Source organism: Myzus persicae, unplaced genomic scaffold (genome assembly GCF_001856785.1).
Source record: "Myzus persicae strain clone G006 unplaced genomic scaffold, MPER_G0061.0, whole genome shotgun sequence".
Classification (NCBI taxonomy): domain Eukaryota; kingdom Metazoa; phylum Arthropoda; class Insecta; order Hemiptera; family Aphididae; genus Myzus; species Myzus persicae.
In genome coordinates, this window is record NW_019100468.1 from 271,469 (window position 1) to 295,026 (window position 23,558).

At 29.5% G+C, this 23,558-nt stretch overlaps 1 protein-coding gene across 1 annotated transcript; it reads right to left on the minus strand.

Moving 5' to 3' along the window:
• Positions 1-5,048: 5,048 nt before the first annotated feature.
• Positions 5,049-18,368, minus strand: LOC111029045 (MATH and LRR domain-containing protein PFE0570w-like). The gene is given in 14 exon segments (XM_022307914.1): positions 5,049-5,262; positions 6,225-6,360; positions 6,501-6,637; positions 6,829-6,893; positions 7,028-7,988; positions 9,546-9,715; positions 9,779-10,020; positions 10,423-10,520; positions 10,606-10,692; positions 11,848-12,069; positions 12,880-12,990; positions 13,798-14,028; positions 16,063-16,092; positions 17,630-18,368. Coding segments are annotated over 14 exon segments (2,661 nt in total). The 5' UTR covers positions 17,678-18,368; the 3' UTR covers positions 5,049-5,139.
• Between the last annotated feature and the right edge of the window lie 5,190 nt (positions 18,369-23,558).

Below are 23,558 nucleotides of genomic sequence, written 5' to 3' on the forward strand. Positions count from 1 at the left end.
TAGTATGTTTGTTTTATTGATCATAGTGAATTCAAAATCCACTTTTAAGAAACGGACCTGGGAACTAAAAAATAAAAATAAAAGTTACATTAAATTTAATATATTGAAATAGTTAGTAATTATATTTTTGTATACATGTTTATTGTCTTATTCAAAAATATAATAGCAAATATAATAACTAGGTTAACCAAATATTTAATTAACTTTTTCTTGCACACTCAGAATCACTTAACTACAGGTAGCAGGTTAAAAAGAATCCTTTAGGCTTTAACTTGCCCGAGAATCCGCAGGGCTCGTGTGGACTATATGCGTGAATTTCAGTTGAACAAATAAACTACATATTTATATAATAATTAATAATTATTATATGATATAAGAATAAGAAAATGTGATAATATTGACAGCGCACGAATCACGTGTTGAAGTATCGTTCAAATGTTGTCTGAGTTTTGTGAGAGACTGACTTTGTCGCAAAACATGATAATAATAATGTGTTCCGAACAACTGGTCAATAAATTTAAAACATAGGAATAAAATATTTCCTTCATTTTTAAAATAATACAAGTACAAAAAAAAGGAAGAATTTTCAAATTGAATATTTGAGATGATTGTAACATCATGTTGACATGAGTTTCAGTGGCATTACCTGCTAGAGCCAAAAATAAATAATAATTAGCAAATGCTGCAACTCTCCAGCACTGATTATAAGTTACAACACTTATAAGTTATAACTAAAGAGTAAAGACCGACTTTAATGACATTGCACCTTTGTTTGCACACAAGATGAATCAAATCTGATCAAATATTGTGTTGTATAAAGTATACAGAGTCCTGAGTTACCTATGTACTTTCAGCATATTTCATTTCAGAACGTAGTTTTTCTTTGTACAAACATATCATAAATAATGTAAGACATAGGTAACTGTAATAAAACTAATAATAGAACTGTAATATAACTTAATTATTTGGAAATCTATTTGAATATCAATTTTTATACAAAAAGATAACGTTGATAATTTCTTTTGTACAAAGTAATTTTAATACATTTGAGAAATTTATCTTTTTTGTACAACTTTTGAAGTTTTATAGGTACTGAAATTTATTTTTTTTGTTCAAGGATTTTTTTGGTACAATATTATAGATTTTAGAGATTTACAATAGGTATACATAGTTACTATTTTCACGAGCTACATAAATTAATTTTACCCTAGGGTGTTGAATGTTGATGTGTTTGATTTTAATATAATACTATGTGTATTTCAATTCAAAACCAACTAGATAAGTAGCATAACAAAGCAAATTTATTTATGTAAATCAATTTCATGAACAAAAATTGTTTTATAATAATTTCGGTAATAATGAATTACTTCATTCAGCAACTAAGGGGTTGCGGTCATTCTCTAAACGGGTCACTGACCAACTCCTGCTCATTGACGTCTCTGCATTCTGTTTCCCGTCCCGGCTGGTCCACCAGTCCAAAAGTTATATGTATATTTGGAACTGAGGACCATCGACTCTGCGCCTTGCGCGATGTTGCTGGTAGTTCGGGCGCCGACTGCATGCACTGCGCCACTGCCACTCTGGCTTAAAAGGGGAATATCGAATATGTAAGAATAATTCACGGTGGCCCAGCGTTACGCGTCCGGCAGTCCGGCGCGTGGGTCGCGGGTTCAAATCCCGTACCGTGCGATGTTTTTCATAAATTTCTCGATATCCCTCCCAAGACCGGCCACATCTCCTGTGGTCCGCGTCGATTGGCTTCCCGGCGGGGAGCCCGAACCCCAGTCACCTGGGGGGGTTATTCTTCATACTTCTATGGATACGTTGAGTTACCAATACGAATCATCCTTCGACTGTTACCTTGGGATTGTTATTACGTTGATAACAGTCTTTACAGCGATTGTATCCTTGAATTGGGGGAGTAAGACCACGGCCCCCAGCGCGGCCATTACTCTCTCTCAACAGTCTTCTTAATACTTGCCACTTTCTTCTAAAGAGGGAATATCGAAATTTAATGAACAATCCCGCGGTGGCCCAATGTGTGGGTCGCGGGTTCAAATCCCGCACCGTGAATTTTTTTTCATTAATTTCTCGATAACTCTCCCAAGACCGGTCACATCACCTGTGGTCGCGTCAATAGCTTAGCTAGTGGGTAGTGATCAATTCGTGAAAATAATTTTCGAGTTACAAAAATAATTTATACTAGTCAAATCTATCGAAACGATGTTTTGTTGATTTTGTATCGGCAAGAAAAATATAAGAAACTATTAAATCCTTTTATATATAAAAGAACAGGTATTTTTGATGTACCAATTTTATGATAACGCTATTTAACTTTTTTCCAATTTTTTTCACAGAATTGTTCCAAATACCTTCCTTAGGGGTTCCTACCCGATTTTCAAAATTTTAAAAGGTATTTCATTTTTGAATGTTTTATCACCACAATATAAGATAGGTATTTACTGCTATCACTAATCGAAAAATTAATTATTATTATTGTTGTTTATTTTTGTTATTTAAACATCGATTATGTTTATTTATATTTACATTTCATACATAAATTAGTTTCAGCACAATAGAAGTTTAGAACATACAACAAAATCGGGTATCGACGAGTTTTTACAGAGGCCCCTAGGCCCAAATGAAGTTTACAAATATTACAAATGCGCATTAAGGGTCGCCAGAACGGCGCCAGCCAGTATTAGAAAAATATACTTTTATAGTATTGTTATATTTTTTAAAAATTTTGGGACGGGGGCCTCTGAGTGTAATATTGATGGCCGATGGGGGCCTACCGGGAAAATCCCGATTTCCCGATGGGCCTATCCTCCCATGTTAGTTATAGTACTAAAGTAAAAATATAATAGTATAAAAATTAAAAAATTAAAAATAAATATAAATGTTTACTTCCTAAATAATTATATATTTCTTCTTTTTTTTTACAAATTTTGGTGTCCAGGATTTCTAAAAATTAAATTTTTTAGCATTATATTTACATATATTATAATATGTAAGAAACATACCTTAACAGTTTTTCCAATATAATATATATATAATTTATTTACTTTTTAAAACTTGTTCTCCTTCCACAACATTTCGTAAGTTTATATAACAATATTGTCAAACGTAAATATTTCTCGTATAGTAAACGCCATTTTAATTTTAAAAAACTAAGAAATTGTTATAATATTATAGGTACCTATGTATTTATTACTCCAAATACCTAAAAACAAAAATCAAAAATAGATTTTCCACTGAGAAGTGAGAATGATTCAAAATATTAATAGAATCGTATATTCGTATGCCGTTATAGACTATCAATAATGTTTATCCTACTACGGACCGGTGGGGTAACCACCACCAATGACGACAGTAAGCGCTCCCCCTGTTAAGTGTTAATTTGTTATCTGAATCATAGTCATTCGTCAATCGTCATTCCTTATTTATTTTCTGTCAATTATTTGATTGACATAAACTAAAACCATTTTATAGTTTAATATATATTCAGATATTTATAATATAATATAATATATAAAATAAGTACATGCTTGAACATTTATATAAATATAATATATGGGAAGACAGCAAACTGGAGTGTGTATGTATAGTACACATAAATAATATGATCACAAATCCACACTAGAAATTGTGCCATAATAGTATATTATGTTAGATACATTAAATATATCATTTTAAGGAATCCTACAAAAAGATGCTGTGCCGACTACATGATACCTACTGAGGACAACTATTTTATGCTGTGGAGGACAATACGAAGCCGCAGCTGGCCTAAGGTTATGTTGCTGTGACTGACTTTAAAATCATCATTTGGCGAAATAATTTCGGAGTATAACGGTCGCCCTTTACAATGTATGCAGGAAACAACATAGTGTTAGGATAAATAAATTGGGAAGGGGACAATGGGCGCCTGCAGGGGAATGCATTTTAGGAATCAAAAAACAAAAAATGTACTTTAGGAACATACTATGAAGACTGCAGACTATAATCTCCAAATTCATTGTCTAGACATCTTCCCAGAATTTTTACAAAACATATGAAGCTTAAAAAATTAATAAAAAATGTTGCTTTATAGAAAACGTTTCATTTGAATATGTAGCCTTCAAACGTGTCTTACAAAATATGAAACATATCAAATTTTAATCATGCAGTTATCATTAAGATTTGCTGGTTCCAAAGATCACTCAAATATTAAAACTTTTATTGCTAATTGAGATCTGCATACATAGATGATCACTTTTAACACAGGGCCGACACATGCTGATAAATTATTAATACTACATCCAATCATACTTTCAAGTCTAGGTTACTGCAGTTAACGTGTTATCTTTATCATATACAATGAATAGATCTATGTCTGGTAACTTGAAGCACATATAAGCGGCGAAAAGTCTGTATCGCCTTTCGCATATATAATATGCATACTTCAAGTTATAAAAATTAAAAAAAAAAGTTCAACTTGATAAGCAGACACTAAAATAGAAAATCAAATAAGGATCTTTTTAATCTAAGGGTCCCAGTTAACCCTCTGTTAGTCATGCGCCAAACGGGGAAGATTAAACCCAGCAACCCCAACACAACTATGCTGTTACAACAGAGGGTTAAATAAGTCATGAGATGGTTAGTAAACCTATGTGCTATGAATAGTTGAAGCTATGGAGATGATAGTAGACTAGTGGTAGTAGACTATCGTCCCTGGTCGTGGGCATTGCAATGATATTTTCCTACTAGCTACCTTACTATGAAAACATGTATTTTTTAACAATATATTTATATACATGATACATTTGTACATTATAGTGTTTAATAATATTCCGTTGAATAGAAAAAAGTATATTTGTTTAAAATAGTTTTTTAATATACCTAGATCTTAATTCAAAATACTTACAATTACAAAGAAATTGTTGGTGTTAAATAGAAACAAATATAGTCCCTTAATTCAATATTTTACGTTTTATAGAAGACAAAATATTATATTTAGTTAAGACAAAACCTTAAAAAACTTTGATAGTACAATAATATATGTCGTAATATCTAACAAATGAAAATAATATAAAAACAATATTATGATAAAATATGCTAAAATATGTTTATATTAGATTATATTTACAATATTAAATACTAATCCAGTTCTATAAGTTCAGGTTTCTTACCACCATTAGTTACAGGATTACCGGGATGGCGGACTTGATTTTTTTGGACTATTTGTCGTACTGTAGTTGTTGTAGTCATGGTGGTTACTTGCTATAAAATAAATTAAATATAATAAAATATATATTTGCATAATAAACTTACATATGAAAATATCATTAATTACTGTTTAAAAAAAATTCTTTAATAAGTGGTAAAGTGGCTAAGTATTCAATGGTAGTTTAGGTTTCTCAATTTGATACATTTTAAAAAAAAAATACAGAGGACAATAATTATCTAGATTTTAAATATAATGTTATCATAAATATATAGTCAATTAAAAGTTTTAAGTTATGCTAATATAATTTGAAATGATTTAAAAATTATAAAATATAATATTGTTTAAATTTATTATGAAAAAGGCACAATTTTTTTTCCAAGCATTTTAAGTTCAAATTTTGACAACATTTATAGTATTGAACTTTTATCAAATTATTTAACACATCTCTTACAGCAGTGTTTCACAACCTTTTCGGTATCAAATGTATTGTTTTTATGCGGAACCCCTATGAAAATTATCTTTAAAAAAGTATAAATGATAGATGATGTAGATAAAGTGCTTTTGCGGAACTCCTAAGTGAGATAGGCGTTCGCGGAACACAGTTAAAGAAACACTGCCTTACAGTGTCCCTCCTAGACACCTACTGTACAGCAGATCAGCACCCACTTTCCACTTTTTATACATAATATTAATGTAGGGGACAGAATAGTTTTTTGTTGATCGGCTGTGTATTCTCTCGTTGAAAAACTCTCGAGTATATTGGATTTATATTTTATACTGTATTTAAAAATTACAAAAAAACTTTTACGAAGCCTCATGAGCACTAACAAAATGTGTAGTATAGAGTATTTTATTAAATAAAATAAAAATAGTTTTTTAAACTTTGATTTGGTTCCTAAATATATAATTGGTTCAACAGAAAATGTTTTTAATTGGAAGTTTTTTATATGGAAATTTTCTATTATGAAATCTGACTATAAAATAAAATATGTAATATATTTAATAAAACATTTACTTCTTGTAATACTGATTGATTATTGAAAGTTCTTTGTTGTTGAACTGTATTTGAAATACGTTGAGTGAACTGTCTTGCAGTTTGCATACTCCTTTGAAAAGAAGTTGATTGCGTTCCCTGACAAGTCGTGGGTCTACTAATAAAATAATAAATAGTTATAATACTTATTCATAATACCTAATTCAAAACGTTTTGTTATGTTGAAATCATATTTATTTTATACAATTAATTGAGTACTAAACAATTAATCAATAATTATAACAAAAATTAGCTTACTGTCTATTATTATGTCTGAAATTAGGAATATTGCTTGTGCTTTTTTGTTTAGGAGGCTGCGTATTGTTCATAACCCAACGATTGACAAAATTATTGTTTGAATTCTGGTTCAAATTACTTGAATTTTGATGTAAAGGCTTTATAACAACATACAAATAATGTATTAGTTTTATGAGTAATTATTATGAATACAATATTGTTAATTAATCATTTTTCATTATTAAAATTATTTTTTAAACTTAAAGAAAAAAAAATATAATATATATTACAATATTAAACATACAAGTATGTATACATTTTATCTTTGTTAGAAAATAATTTAACTTACACAAGGGAGCATAGGATTAGAACCCTTCGATTCTTTATTCCAATTGTACTTCTTTTCAAAATTCACTGAAAACAAATTACAAAAATGTATTCAAAATCAAAAAAACCTTAAAAAGATGGCACTTTATGCTCCATTTTACAAGTCTATAACATGCTAAGTGAGCATCCTCATACATTAATACTGAGTAATTAACACTTACTAGCTTTTATAATAGTTTCTAGAGATTTTTTATTTTGAACTGGAACTATGGATGTTTCACAAGAAGTTATTTCAACATCTGAATCATCAAGTTCATTAATCTCAATTACATCTTTACTCGAATCTTTATCTTCATGTATTATTACTTCAGGCTCAGTGATAATTGGATCATCATCATCACTATAAATAGGTATAGTACTATGATTCATAGCATTTACTTCACTCTCTACTTCTCTAATTTTATATTCCTGTGGTTCTTTGGTAACTGTTTCATTAGTTTTATCTTCAACTCTAGTATTTTTAATATCTTCATCAATCACAAGGATTGTATCTGTATCATTATTATCAAGAGATCCTTTAGTGACTAAATTATTATTTCCTAAGGTTTAATCAGTGTTGTTAATACACTTGGTTACTTTTTCAGCAACCTCTTTGGTGTACGTTTTGTTTTTTTTACTTGTCGTCTCATCAACATCTTTTACAGTTATTTTATTGGAAGGCTTTTTGTCAACAAAACATGTTTCCCCATTTGACATAATAACATTAGAATTTTTTGAAATTTTGGCATCATCGTTTACTTCATCAATACTATTGCTATTATTTAGCATACCTTTAACATTGTCCACAATTGTTATTTGGCCAGGTACTTTTCCTGTAATAACAGTTGTATCTTCATTTTCCTCATTTTGTATTGTTTCTAAAGTAACACCACTTGGTGCTAAATCAAATGACTCCATGTAAATAGTTTTCTGACTCTTTTTTGGTGGTTTAGAATTTTCTGACCCTGACGATGATAATCTTTTCCGTTTAACTAATATGGGTTTTATGGGTTTCAACTCTTTATTAAATTTTTTATTATCGGAATAATCACTTTCTGAACTGTTTTCACACTCTGTATCATTAAGGTTAGACCCTTCTGTTTCCTCTGCATAATCTTGTTTATTTTTAAACTTTTGTGTCAACTAAAAAAAAATATACATATAATTAAAGCACCATATTTTAAACCACTGTAAATATAATCCATTATTTTGAACAGAACGCTACACCCACATGTGTATTGTTTCAGCATCACAAATGCAAAACATACCAAAAACTGTTTGTCGCGAGTAAGAACCAAATTTGTGCACTATAGAGGAGAACATTAACTGAGCGACATCGTTCTTATATTTTTTTGATATCAGAAATAAAAACAAGAAAACTAAGAACTTTTTTGTGTACGTGATATCAAAAAAAATAAAGCAATGTTGCACAGTCAATGTTCTCCTCTTTATAGTGGGAACATTTGGTTGCTTAGCTTGAACTGCAACTTGAGTGGTTGTTACTTGTAAAAAACTGTTTTCAACAGAGACAATACACATGCGGATATAGCGTTCTCTTAACTTCAAAAGTTAATATTGAGTCATTTAAAATTACCTATGAATGAAGAATAAAAAGTTAATGCTCATTGAAAGGAAATATTTGTGTCATATCATACGATTTTTATTACTAAAATAAGCTATTTTGTGATTTTTTAATTGAACACTTCAAACATAAGAGCACAGTTTTTATATAAAGGGGGTAATAGCCAATTTTTGTTGATTTTCATTAGACTTAAAAACTTGTATGATCTTGTTAACTGTTGTATTAGGTAAGGTATAAAAGAAAATTACATAAAAATATTAATTTAATCTGATAAAAACAGAATAATTAAACTACTTGTGCTCTTTTGCATGAATTATTTTTCTAACAGTATCGCATTTAAAAATTCTAAACCTCAAATCCTTGAGCGTCAATGTCAATGTGGTACCATTGATTGGGGGCAAAATTTCACACAAAATTAGATTATGAAAAAAAAATGTCAAAAGTTGACTTGTATGAATAAATAAATACACAAATACCACTAAGCTGTAGAATAAATTTTTTGCTGTTGTTACATTTACAGACAAATGACACTTTTTCCAAGGTTATTATAATTATTGTAACATTTTGACAGAAAGTCTAAAAGAAAAGTACATGGAGTGTTCTGTGAGGATATAACTTAATGGCTAATGCCCTAAATGTTTTTGACGTTTTACCTATAAATTTAAAAAATGATTAAAAGCCATAAAATGAATGAAAATAAAATATTGAAACATTTTCAGAAAAATAAATTCTACAAAATAGATATCTTCAATTGTTTCAAAAATAAAAAAATAATTTTTTAACTTTTTTACTGAAAAATTTAATTAAATTATAAAATAAAATATGTGAAGTATTGTAGTTTCTGTGAGTCTTATAAAAAAAAACAGATTTGTGATGTATTTATTATCTCAAGGTATACCAAAATGGGCAAATCCTAGCGGGAGACTCTCTATTGGACACATACTTCAATATAGACAATCTCAAGCAATTAGAGTTGGTGAATATTAGGCAAACTAAACATGAAATACCCATTAAAAGAATGCTTATTAAACTCAAATTATATTTAAATTCTATTTTTCTATTTCTAAGAACTTTTTTATACTACTCCCAGAATAAACCAACTCCCTAAACAAGCTCACCGCATTCAAATCTGAATGTAACTTTTTGTTACTTTCATCGAGTTTCTTTTTGAGTTCTCCATCTTCTTCAGCTGGATCCTTCATTGTATTTATATTTGCCAAACGACCAAAATATTCATTCAGTCTCCGAAGCTTTAATTGTTTCCCAAGCTTAAGAAAAGCATCATGAGCTAAAATAAATACAAAACATTATTTAAAATATCTGGAGCATTGTATTAAAATATTTTACTCACAAATATTTTTTAATTCAGTTTCAGTCCATTTTAGTTGTTTTTTTTCTCGTAAGCATTTTAATAATGTATATATTTCAAAATAATCTGGAAATGTTTTGTTAAGATTATAATATTTTTCAATGGTTTTATTAACCAATCTGTCATTTGTTTCTTTAAAACGCAGTACAGGTTCTTCTAAAAAGTCTGGCTCATCTTGTAGCTTACACATTCGTTTGTATATTTCAACAATCCTTTTTTCATATCTACAATTTCCAAAAGAAAAAAAATATATAGATAAAATGATTATTATTTTTTTTAATGCCAACCTTGGCAGTCAGCTCTACATTATGGGTTATGCCAAAACAGGACTCTAGGTTTATGTGATTAAATTTGAAACTATAACAATGCATTTTATTAGAAGATTAATTTATTATGATTTATGATTTTATTTTTTAATTACTATTTATGTCTTTTTTGAAATGTATAAAGGAGTATTATAAGATTGTATGTCATTAATATCTAAAAACATCCACTAGAGAAATTAATAAAACTAAGCCCCTAGCTTTGTTCAGAATCTGAAATTAGCAATAATAATATTAAAAATTTCAGCAGATATAATATTTCAAAAGGTTTTGAATAAAATGTAATCAAATCAAAAAACTTACTTATCCTTTAATACATATGCAGAGTCAGAATTAAATTCATCATCATTATTTATATCCATTTCTTTTTCATCAAGATTTTTAATTTTTTTTCTGATACTCTAAAAGCACATAATAATAATAATAATAATTTTAAAATCTATCATTCGTGAAGTTTGATTAAATTACAATAAAATAATAAATTACCTTCATTGCAGTTTTTAGTTTTTTGAGACGTTTTAATGACTTTTCATTAATTTCTTTACTCTCAACAGATGTTCTATTATCTTGAACCTATCACAAATATTAAAATATAAAAAGAGAACAAAAATATTTTTTTAAATTTAAAAAAATTTTAAATTCTAAGAAAAATGGTATAGGTTTAACGTTTTAACGTGAGCTTAACTCGCATAACTTATTTGTCTAATTGTATATTTTTGATATTCAAAACTGTAATGAACTAATCATTGTTACTAACAACTCTGTACCTGCAACGGTCACTTTTCACAATGTGGAATGCCACAATTGAACATTACTTCTTTAGATTTTTAAATATTTAAAAAAACTTAACGTTTTATTAAAATTGAGATACTTTTATCATCTTTAGCATCAGAATTCACACATTTATATGTAAATAAAGCATGAAAAAAAATTTAATTTGGTGAGTAAATCATTGTGTAAAGTGAGCAACTTTTACAAGTGTAAGATAAACAATTATATCAAGGCCCGCCTAATAACGGTATTCTAATTATTCTGATATCTCTTTAAATATACTTTTTTACATTGAATTTTGACCAAATCGTTTTTAATAATATACCTACTAATTTAATGTTTGATAATAATGTGAAATAAACATTTTTTTTTTTAGTTGTGTGCTCTTTTAAATTATAGTAATTTTAAATAAATACAAAATGTACTCGTTAATAATAAATCATAAATACTCTTAACATTTTTTAATTTAACCTAAATAAAAAAATATATTGTATATTAGGTACTGTAGTCTGTAACCATGACTTCATAATTTAAGAATATTTTCATAAAATGTAAAAAGTCTGTTAATAATAACAACACCCATTACTAAACTAGGATGAATAAATTTGAAAAATATAAATTAAAAGAAAACAATGACAAATATAATTTAAAAGAAAACAATGACAAATGCTTAATAGGCATTAATACCTTATTAAATATGATATATCAAGCATTAAAACTTAACAGAGTATTTATAAAAATAACAAATTGTATGAAAAAACAGAAAAACAATTACACCTGTTATAAACTAGAATCAAACCAAACAGGAGGTCGATCTGATTTGCTGAATAACTACTTTTTGTTATATAGCTTCAGAAACAAAAATGGACTTTTAAAATCATTATTCAGTACATTAAAGGAGGTTAACTTTAACCTCTATAATATGTTAGCCCTTTGTTAGCTATTGTTAAATATTACCTTCATTGAAGTTTTAAATTGCTGTAGTTGATCATATATATGTTCCATGTGTGTAAATAAACAGATACCACTATCAGGCCAGATCACTTGATTTGCTTCTTTTAACAACAAAATAAAATACTTAGAATCAAGAAATTCAGAAGGCAGAGATTTATACAAATTATCAATAACATCAATATTTGATTTTGAAAAATTTGTGTTTTCATAACATTTTTCAATTAACTGAAACATACAAAATGAACATACTACTTAGTAATATCAAAAATGAATAGTACTTGGGTAATTATTATACTAATAAAAATGCATGGTCAATGTATAATTATTGTATGCAATAGCACTGAAACTTTTACCAATGAATATGACATATCAAAAGCAAAAAATAGGTGATTAACTGAAGTTATTGAACTATTGAGTATGGGCTGAAGTAACTTGCACTTCATACATTGGAACTAGCAATATTTTTATTTCTATGGTTTAAACAAATAATATAATTTTGAAGTTGATAGTATATTATAATAAATAAGAATATAATGTTTGTAATTAGCAATGGTAAATGCCAAAAAACCATGTATCAGTATTATAGTATATATCAATAGTAATACACAACAATATTAACAAAAGTTTATCTAGTGATGTGTATTTGTATAACATTGTAATAAGGATACGTTCTTTATAGAAATATTTTATGCAAGTGTAAAATGTTATTTTTTAAAAATTGTTATTAATTACTAATTCATTACTCATTGGTAATTGGTTTTCATTTTTCCAATTTGTATTACTAAGATACAAAAGGGAAATTGTTGAGTAATGCAGTCAAAGTTTTGGATAATTTCAAATTTGCATATACTTTTTAATGAAAGCTTGAATATTTTACTGTATAAAATATGTATTATACGTTGCACTATATAGTATAATACCAAAATGAATTATTCTGTAGTTTACAATACATAGTATTAAATAAAGTTTACCTAATTTACATGCATAAATAAAAAAAAATTAATTCTCTTAAATCCATAATAATATGTGCCTTACTTCTTTGAATATTTTATCGCTTTCACTAATTTCATTGTCACTTCTATCATTCTCTAATTCAGTAGTTATAATTGCATTACCATTTGAAGTACTAGCAACACAATTTTTGGTCTAAAATGTATAAAAAAAATATCATGTTTTTAACAATTATATATAATACATTATCATGTATATATAATACACATTAGATAAGTAAGAAGCCACATTGCATGAAAAATGTACTAATTTAATGGAACAATTATGAGCCTGGCAACTGGTCATGAAACCTGGCATTCTATGTATTTAATAATAAGAAATGCATACAAAATTATCAAACATACCAACTCAATTTATGGTATAATTAGTAAGGTGAACTAGGAGGAAACATTTCATACATTTTTATCATTAATAATTTAATAATATTTAAATACAATCTAAGCGACAAAGAAGTTTCTTATATTAATATCTTTAATATTTGTTGCATGATACCAAATTACATAGAAAAACAATTTTAATTTATTCAGGAATATTGTGTTTATATTTAAGATATCACTAATATAAAATAAATTGTTCCTATTTGAAAAACATAAAAATAATGAATTTTATAACAATAATAATTGTTTTATAAGTGTTAGAGATGTCAAAAAGACAAAAAAAATTATATTTGTATGGTTTAATGTTCTCTTTTCTTAGATTTGGTTTCATAACTATAATTGATCAGAATGGTTCTTGTGAAAAATAGTTGTTAACAAACAATCTTTTCTATTTAGTAAATTTATTTAAGCAGCAATGTAGTTCAAAAATATGTTTCATAGATTATAGTACATACTACAGTTTATAGGTAACCTATAACCTATATACTGTATACCTGTAACTATATATTTTATTATATATTCTTAATTAATAAAACAATATGATAATATAGTATTAGATACTAACCTGCAAATTAATTGAGTCTTTTTGGGATAGTTGCAATAATTCATTATAAACATTGGCAGCATACTGAAAAGAATTTTTATTCTTAGGAGAAATGAACTCTATTCCTTTAAGTACTAAATTGCATAAAAGTTTTGAATTCTTTTGCTTATTATTGCATTTTTTGTACATTTTGTTCATATCTTCAACATATGACTGTGGAAACTGCTTATTGTTTCGACATAAATTTATCAACTACAAAACATATTGAGAAAAGCAATTTAGTGTTTTATTAAAAATTGTTGATAATTATAAGTTTATTTTGCTAAAATATAATATTTTACAGCTCAAAAAAAAAAAAAAAAATAGTAAGTAAATTAACATTTTGAAACTAAAACTGCAAAATAAAAAAAAAGCAATATAGTAGTATAGTACAATATAATAATACAGAAAACATTTAATTATATTGATTCACTTCTAAAAAGCTAAAAACTTGTGCTAAGAAGTGATAATTTAAATTATTTATTTATTTTTCATTGACATATTTAATACATACATCAGCATATACATTTATTTTCATAAATTTTTCAAAGGAGTTGGAGTTGTATTTTTTGTTTGAATTTAGTGTAACCTATGGGTATATTTCAGGGTGTTATTTGGAGAGGGGGGCAGGAATACATATTTGCGATTGTAGTCTACTGTGTAGATGTACTTTGATTTTGAAGTAGCTTTTGGCCAGAATCCTGGTCTAAATGAGAGGCTGCTAGGTCAATATTAACTGGCTCCAGAGCCATTACAGGCTGCAATACAACATACAATTTATTATGAATCAAAAATGACCTATCAGCAATCTACGATAAGAGTAAGACAATAATTGTACAAAGTATGTTAGTTATATTATAACTAGGATCCGAATTTACATACATTTGCATATTTTACCTGTTTTTTATTTTTATTTTTACTTAAAAGTTTTATATTTATTGGGCTGGTCATTATTAGGCTCTATCCTAACAAATATTGGAGTGAAGCACCTAACCCATATGTGAATATAAGTTAACAGAATCAGTAAAATTGAGTAGTACCCATAACTATTAACATTTCTAGAGAATTTGGTTTTATAATCTATAAAATCTATAATGGTCCAATAACTAACCAGACAATAATAATATTAAAAAATGTATCAGTATTCAAAATTAAAGTGTGTAATAATTTATTAAAATTAATTTTTGACATTATTATAAAATAGGGTTTGTAAGATATACAATACACATTTTCGGTAGTAGATATTAGAAAAATATGTTTTCAATTAAAAGTATGTGTATAATTCATATCTAATAAGTAATAACCACAGTTGATAATTATCAATATTTGTTAACTATTAGGCGTTGTTTTAAATTTCCACACCGATGCAACAGAGTATGATGTTAAAACAAAAATTAGAAATTGGTTAAGATTAGCTTTGACAAGAATTTCAAATAAAATAATTCGCCAGACTCTTAAACAAAAGAATAAGTAAACTGCAATTTAACCATAGCCATGATATTATTGTCATTATTTTTGAATTATTATTTTTTTTTTTTGCTGATATGACTACTGCTTAACTATGTAATATAGTAACAGGATACATTTAATGACAAATATTTATATTATCTAAACTACAATACAACCATAGCTAAATTATTGTAATATTTTTGGATTATTATTTTTATATTATTTTTTCTGAATGAACGTAATTATGATTTCAAATTAATATAATGTATAGAAATATATACTATTTGATAGGATGTTCAACAATCACATACATATAATATGGAGTATTTTTGGACACATGATTTTAAGTAGGATAACTATTTTATACTTACCAACTATGGTAGGTCTACTTAGAATGTTAATTAACAGGGCTCGGAAGTTAGAGCACTAAAAAAATTAATTTTCAGCGCTTAAACATACACATAAAAACATTAATATAAGCTCTATAAATAACACTAAAAATTGGAAAATACGCAAAATAAAATTTTCAACAAATTTTTTTTAATTTTACAGATTTTTAATTATAAGTAATAATAATATAATAATTTGTTTTCATTCACATATTCGTAGGCAGCTGTTTGGTAGGAAACTTAGTTTTTAAAAATATGCCCAAAAACAGCATTTATAACTCCAAATTACCAATATAGCTCCTAAAATATGAATTTATGTGAAAATATACCCAAAAATAGCACTAAAACCTTAAATTAGTATGAGAATGTTATCAACATCTATATTAATAAATTAAATCAAAATATTTACCTGTTGAAATAAATCCATGTTATAAGAAATCTGAAATAAAACAAAATTGTATGTTAAATAAAATATAGTATTTTGAAAACTTAAAATCGTTTCTTTTTTTGAGAGAACACAAAAAGCATAAATATTAAATATGTCAAGTTGCATAAACAATCGCTTAACATAAATCACAATCAATAGTAATCGAAATAGTAATGGTCTCTTAAATATAATTTAGTAGGACATGAAATAAATTTTATTGATATTTATTCATCAATTTTTCATACAACCCGACATAAGTCTTACAAATATACATTGTACAACATGGAAAAATTGTGTTCAGCAGAATCAACTTTTTTGTTAGCTATAATATTAGAGCAATTTACCGAGAAAATCAAACATAAATGTAAGAATACTAGGTATGGAATTGTATAGACTAAAAAAACAGAATAATTATTATTAATACTAATAGAATAATTTTATAGACTTTTTATTTTAAAGTAAATTATAACAACTATGTAAAATAAAATAAATTTTAAAATTTAAATATCAATAATTACTTATGCATTCTCTAGATCAGCGTTTCTCAACCTTTTATTTAAGACGAAAATATAATTTAGATCTTTAAAAATGATGACACACTACATTATCTAATAAGTTATCTACTCTACAAATATTAGTTTTTGAGTTACTAAAAAAAGAAGATCCATTTTTTCAAAATTTGTTTTATGTAAAAATTACCTTTTTTATTTTTCCAATACTTTTTATTACTACAAAGAATTTTCAATTTTGACCTCTCAAAAGTTATAATTTGAATGCTATATTCAATATTACTTATAATTAGTGGTGTATTGGAGCGTATACTCATAACAATATTTACAAAGAAATGCGTATACTTGAAAAAATATTTATTTTATAAGTATACGGTGGGTATACGGTGGATGGAGGTAAATGGAAAAGCGTGTATTATTTTATTATTTTTTTTTTGAAGATTTGAAATTGGTCTTTTAAATTCTATAGCGTAAAAATTAAAATAATATTTTCAACATATTTATGGATCTTATATTTAAAAAAATTGTTGGTTGATACTGATAATGAAGTAAGAATAATGATAAATGTTATATTTATGTACACTATTTTTCGAGAGGAGCGAAAAAATATTTTCTGGAATAGATATACAGAACAAGTGTCGAGCGTAGTGAAAAAAATTTTTTAAGATACATTTAAAAAAATATGGCATATACTGTATACACAAGACATTTTTTATCAATACATCCCTGCTTATAATAACAACTTTTTCGTTTATAAGCTGACGGTTTTTTTCTTGTAATTTTTTACCAATTACCAATAAATGATTGTGATGATCTAAAAATGTAGAAATATTTCTAAGTTCTTATATAGAAAAAGACCCCTTCCCATTCCCTTAATAAAAAATTCAGAACATTTACATTCAATACAGGTAAACCTTTAAACAATTACAAAATAATTTACAAACACCTAGATATGTCTTGTACAAAATTGCAAATTCTACATTGATTGCCACTATATCATGCTGCACAATAAGTTATGATTTTCTAGGTATTATACATACGTCTGGTTCACTGTCTTCCAATCCGGATGAGATTTCAATTTCTGACATTGTAGCACAGCCGAAAGCAACGTTATGTTCTACAATAACTGACAAGCAGATTTCGTATCAAATTGAAAACGGAGAGTAAAAGGGCTTATGATTATGTATATCATACATAAAAAAATCGATAAATCAGAATTGAATAGTAACGTATTTCTTTAAATGGTCCTCCGTAGCCCGTACAACTCGCGGATTCATCAATCCCGTTGCCCACTACACAAGTGCTCCTCACATCGGACGAATTTATACTGTTATAATTTGCAATTGCATAATATTTGCATTTAACGTTGTTATAAACTTCGAAACCCGAATAATGTTGAGTACCAACAAAGGTTGATCTCAGGCTTCGACGGCCACCAGTCACCACCTCAGGCCGACAAACTGTTGAGCAAAATGTACGATGGCAATAATCAGTAAATACTTAGCAGCATTGAATAATAATATAATATAATGCCATAATAATATGGAATATGGACTGAACGTTTAGCCTTTATCATAACGGCAAAAACAGAACTATGTAAGAGATAAAAAAAATGGAAAAAAGTTTATCTCAACATTTTTCTCCATGATACGGAATCTAATAATACCACAGAATAATTAATCAATATAATTCACGGAATAAGGTATACTGAAAACCTGGACTGGAACCGTCCTAACCAGGATATTGAGGAAGGGTCCTCAAATGTTTGGACATCGCCACTCCCCCCGTCATAATAGGCCGCCGAAAGGTACAACTAGGGGTAAGAGTCATAGATAATAAAGAAATATTATATCTATTATCTATGGTAAAAGTCAAGGTTTATAGATAATATATATATATTATATTTATATTATCTATAAACCTTGGGTAAAAGTCCCCTCATAGATAATAAAGAACATGACGATTATCCGCGGTCGAACATTAGACCGTGATAAAGAATAAAGATCTTTAGCGCGGCAATCATGCTCTCCTAGTCTTCTTTTTTTCAGTTAGTGACAAGCAATCGGAACGCCAACGTCACTCGGTTTAGGGGACGCCAGTGTTGCCGTTTAAGCGTTCCCGGAGTTCTACGACCCGCCCGCCATACGGGGCCACCGGTTCCTAAGCACAACCGGTTTTTTTTTCAAAGTTTTTAAAAGCCATCCACATATTGTTTTTTTTCCATTCGATTAATGTTGCTCTACTTTATTTTTTTTCGTTTTGTCCTTGGTAGCCTAACCCTCTATTTTTTAATATTAAATTAAACACATAAATAATAAACGGCACCCATGTGGAACAAAACTGTTCTTCGATGGTGTTACGAACGTCAGTATATTAGTAGCCCATATCGGTGGTTAAATATCTGAGTAAACACACAAATTCTGTAACTATAGAACTGTTCATGGACGGTTATTATTTATATTTAACAGTGCACACAAATTACTTTTTTAAGAATTAAATTAAATTAATAAGTAATTTCAATGCTGTTTAATTTAAATTAATTTAATCTAATCTAACATACAAAGTGATAATAAATAAAAGTCAGTATACTAAAGACCATGATAAAAGAATCTTTTATCATGCTAAAGACCAGTGGTGGACGCAGGGGGTTTTTTAGGAGTTCACACCCCCCCCCCCCCGAATTCTTTTCCTGCGTCCGCCCCTGCTAAAGACTAAACTGACCATTAATGTAATGAAATAATATTGAATTTTATAATTAATATACCCTACATTTATTGTATATTGCTAGTATATTTATGTACCTATATAGGCTATATAATAATTATTTAGCTACATACATGAATACATATTCAATAACTAAGTTTTAAATATCTTACTATGAATAATTCATAGTTTATATGATAAAAATATTAAACAAATGACTTCTGCAACTATATGTAATACAATATAGGTACATCGACGGTTTAGTCTATATTGATAACTAGCTGTCCCGTCACGGCGTTGCCCGTGTATTATATTTATATAGCTACATAAAAAACTCCCCTTTTACCACCTTAGAGATCTAATCTTGAAAAATCTTCAAAATGTTTGCATTGCACTTAGGACATAATGTAGCCATTGGTCCTATTAGAAGTGCTGTAATATTTAAATAATCAATCAATGATCGATAATTAAATGCTGATTTCAGACTCAAAGCGTTACATTGCTGGGTGCGCGGCTGTGCACGTTTTAGATTTAGAACGTTCTGGTGTGTTATCTTGTTGCCTTCTGTTATAGTTATACATTGGACTCGTTGGAGTAGCATTGGCAGTCTTTCGACATGACGCCTAAAGTATCGATTGCAGATTTAGGAAGTTCGTTATCGGGTACCGATTTCCATTTTTCCACCCACACCTTCAATTCTGATTCAAAAGTTTCATAAGTCAGTAAAAAGCTTTTGTAAAAATCAATGCATTTTTTAAACTCATAGCTACTTGGTTTTAATTTAATTAAAAAACTTGGAATCAAATTTTGCAGCCCAGAAATAATGTAATTGTGTTTTATAAATCTTTCAATTAATTGACTTTTGAAGTAGTCTAAAAATGGCAAAAAAATTGATCTCCTATAATACTGTTCTGGCGAATCTGCCGGAATATTGTAATACGATAGGTAGATTGCCTAATTAATCGTCGCATTTTAACCGTTTCATCTACTAAGCTCAATACATTTTTGATATCTAAAAATAATTTGTGGAATTCTTCCTCACTATTTTCATGAATTGAATTAATAACTGGCACACAGTTATTGACATATTGACAACACTCAGATAAATCTACACTTATTTGTTGTAAAGATTTACGTGATTAAGATGACTAGAGGGAAATGTACAAATGTTTAAAATAAACTTTAGTTGTACAATTATACATTTATATATAAAGACTGTGGTTAGTTTTTGTTACCTATATTATAAATATTATATACCTACTTTAAAAATTTCGGGGGGGAGGTTGAATCCCTAACCCCTCTCCCCAGTATAAGAGCCTGCTTCTAAACTAAAAGAGTAAAATTAATATATTTAGATATCGTGTATACAGTATTTAAGTAGTCAAATAAAAATTAACTGTAATTTGTTATTTGTTTGATAAAATGCGGTTTTCGTTTATTTTAATGTTTTTAATTCCTTATAATTGTACGATATTTATATATTACAATTATTTACGATATCTTTATGATAAAGATGAAATATCATGCTACCTATAATCATTTTTAAATTTTAAGTTCAAACGTCGGACTATAAGTAATTACTTATTATATTATTAGATAAAATTATGTAACAGCCATAATAATCGCATTTAACATTAATATTGTCATTTGGCATTTGGTTATTACCAAAATTTTTTATGAATTTTTAACTTAAAATAATTTCCAAATTTTCGACGTTTTTACGTATTTTGTCAATATTTGAACTTTAAATGCTTATAAAAAAAAACTGTGACAAAGGATTTTTAATTTTTTTCCTCTGCCTTTGAAACAATATACTAGGAGCCTTGTATTAAATTTTCAAGCTTTTTCGCCCAACAAATAAAATTTTATTGGTATTTATAGAAAAAAAAACTAAGAAAATTTAAAATTGACAAAGTCCGTAAACATCCCAAAAAGAGTCAAATTATTTTCAAAATTTTATCGTGTTTAGAAAATGCTAATATCAACATTCAGTGAAAATTTCATATATCTACGGTCATTTGTTTTAGAGTTACAACAAAAACCAAAATCGATTTTGTTAAAAATCTACCTAGTCCTTTCTAGTTATTGTATGTTTTGGGCCATTATGTAATAGTACTTAAAATATATTAAACTATAACATAACATTTTAATGATAATATTATGTGCGCTCAATCGTCGTCGTATTAACTATAAAATATTCGAAAAAACGTGTGTCTATATTATACAGTTAAATCGTAAGGAGCTAGTAAAAAGGTTATATTATATAATATAAATATAAAAAGACCACCCCAACATATAAATCAGGTGGAATCAGCAGATGAGGACAAATTGAAATACTACCCGAAATGCTCATTAAAATAATACTGTTAAAATAATAATAATAATAATGATGGAAAAAAAACTCGAAATCCTGATGCTGCTGGCTGTGAACGATGGACGTATACTATAGCTGGCTTGTAATAAACGTCGCCCGGGAGATTTTCAATTTTATCGGTCTCAGTGTTTGAAGGTATTTGAAATTTAGTTATTATTACCAATTCTGAGTTCAATTAGACCGCACGTATATCTACGCAAGAATCAAATATGGCCATCAATCAAAATAAAGACGAAATAAATGCAATACTATTGGAGATCCTAGAAGGAATAGTAACACACATTATAAACGGCGGTTATGACGATTGTAAAGAAGAAGAAGACGAAAATCTCATAACATCTGTAGAAAATCTTCTGTCTGCCGTGGATGGTAATGCATCGTCTAGCGGCGAAGCGCAGTCCCTCGAGTTACAGGAACCGGAAGTAGGTTCTACTTCCGTTACCGAGGACGCACCGCTAGACAACAACGCAGTTCAGAAGGACTACGAAGAGAACGTCATAAGCGCCGTGGCCAGCGATACATCGACGAGTGGCGACGCGCCATCCCCGAAGTTGGAGCTTGACGATACCACTTCAACTTTCGTGGATGGGCCGCTCGCCGACGAGGCGAAGGAAGACGTATTGGGTGACGAACATCAGCAGCCGGTCGAGGGAATGCAAGTGCTAAACAGTTTTGGAGAACTGGTCGGTTGGTTGGACCCGGCAAAAACACCCGGAAAATGCGTTCCACCCCGTCGGAACAGACTTTCGACTGGGTGGAAACGCGTCAAGCGCATTTTCCGCGCTCTGTGTTGCTGCCGAAGTGAAGACGTCCGCAGTTCCCAGAGTTAAGCCCCCTCGGGCCCGAAGACGCCGGACAGGATGACGGCGACGCTTAGGAGGGGGAGGATACGAGACAGTGCACGCAGGTGCAAGGCGGTATGTCACCCGCGCACGTTCTCCGACCACCCGTGGCGCGATGGGTTAGCGGGCGTAGTGCGCTCCGGGCGTGATGACACGCGAGACCCTCTGGCGGCTCGGCGGGCGCTCGGCCGCAGTACGGTCGTGTGGACTGATGGAAGACGACGATGACGCGGCGACTAGTAGGCACCGGCGTGGGCAACGATTCCGCCCCGACCGGTACCAACGATGACGACGGCGATGGCAACTCCTTAAGACGGTAGCGGCGGAGACTTTGGCCCGGGGTGAGCGATAGAGATATGTGCTAGGGACGAGGACGTCAGCGGCGCTGGACTCGAGGAAACTTCGCGGTTTCAGGGTCCGGCGGCGCGCGACTCCAAGGCGGCGATGATTGGTCGCCGCCGATTCCGCGGCACTAAATCTCGTTTCACCAGCTCCGTGCCTGTTATTTATGGTCTCCGCCGTGTGCAGTCTGCAGAGTCGTCACCGTCAACCGTCAACGCGCACAACATCGCGCACTAGCCGCCGCTCGTCGCAGTCAACCGTCGCTCCCACGGCCGTCTCGGTCTGGCCTCGCCGGCCGGGCAAGGTCGTCACGCGTCCGGGCGAACGCGCCCTCGACACTCGCCAACCCGCGGGACCGGTCGTCAGAATGTTGCAGAGGTGACCAGTAGCCAGTATTGTGCATATACCGCACCAATTCGCCATCTCGTATCCTCCCCCCCCTTGTTTATTGTGTCTCCTGTCCGGAGTATTTTTTTTTTCATTTAATTATACCTTTATCTTGTGTTTTTTCGCTTCATTCATAAATTGTTCCAAATTGATTTGTTCCCCCTTTTTTGGCCTTAAATATCATACGCATAAATGTATAATAACAGCCACTCTGAGCTTATTTCTTCAAATAGAACTATTATCTCCATTTTCAAAATTTTTGCCTCCCCATTTTCGAAATTAAACTTACAAAATGTTAATTATAACAATTTGTGCTAATTT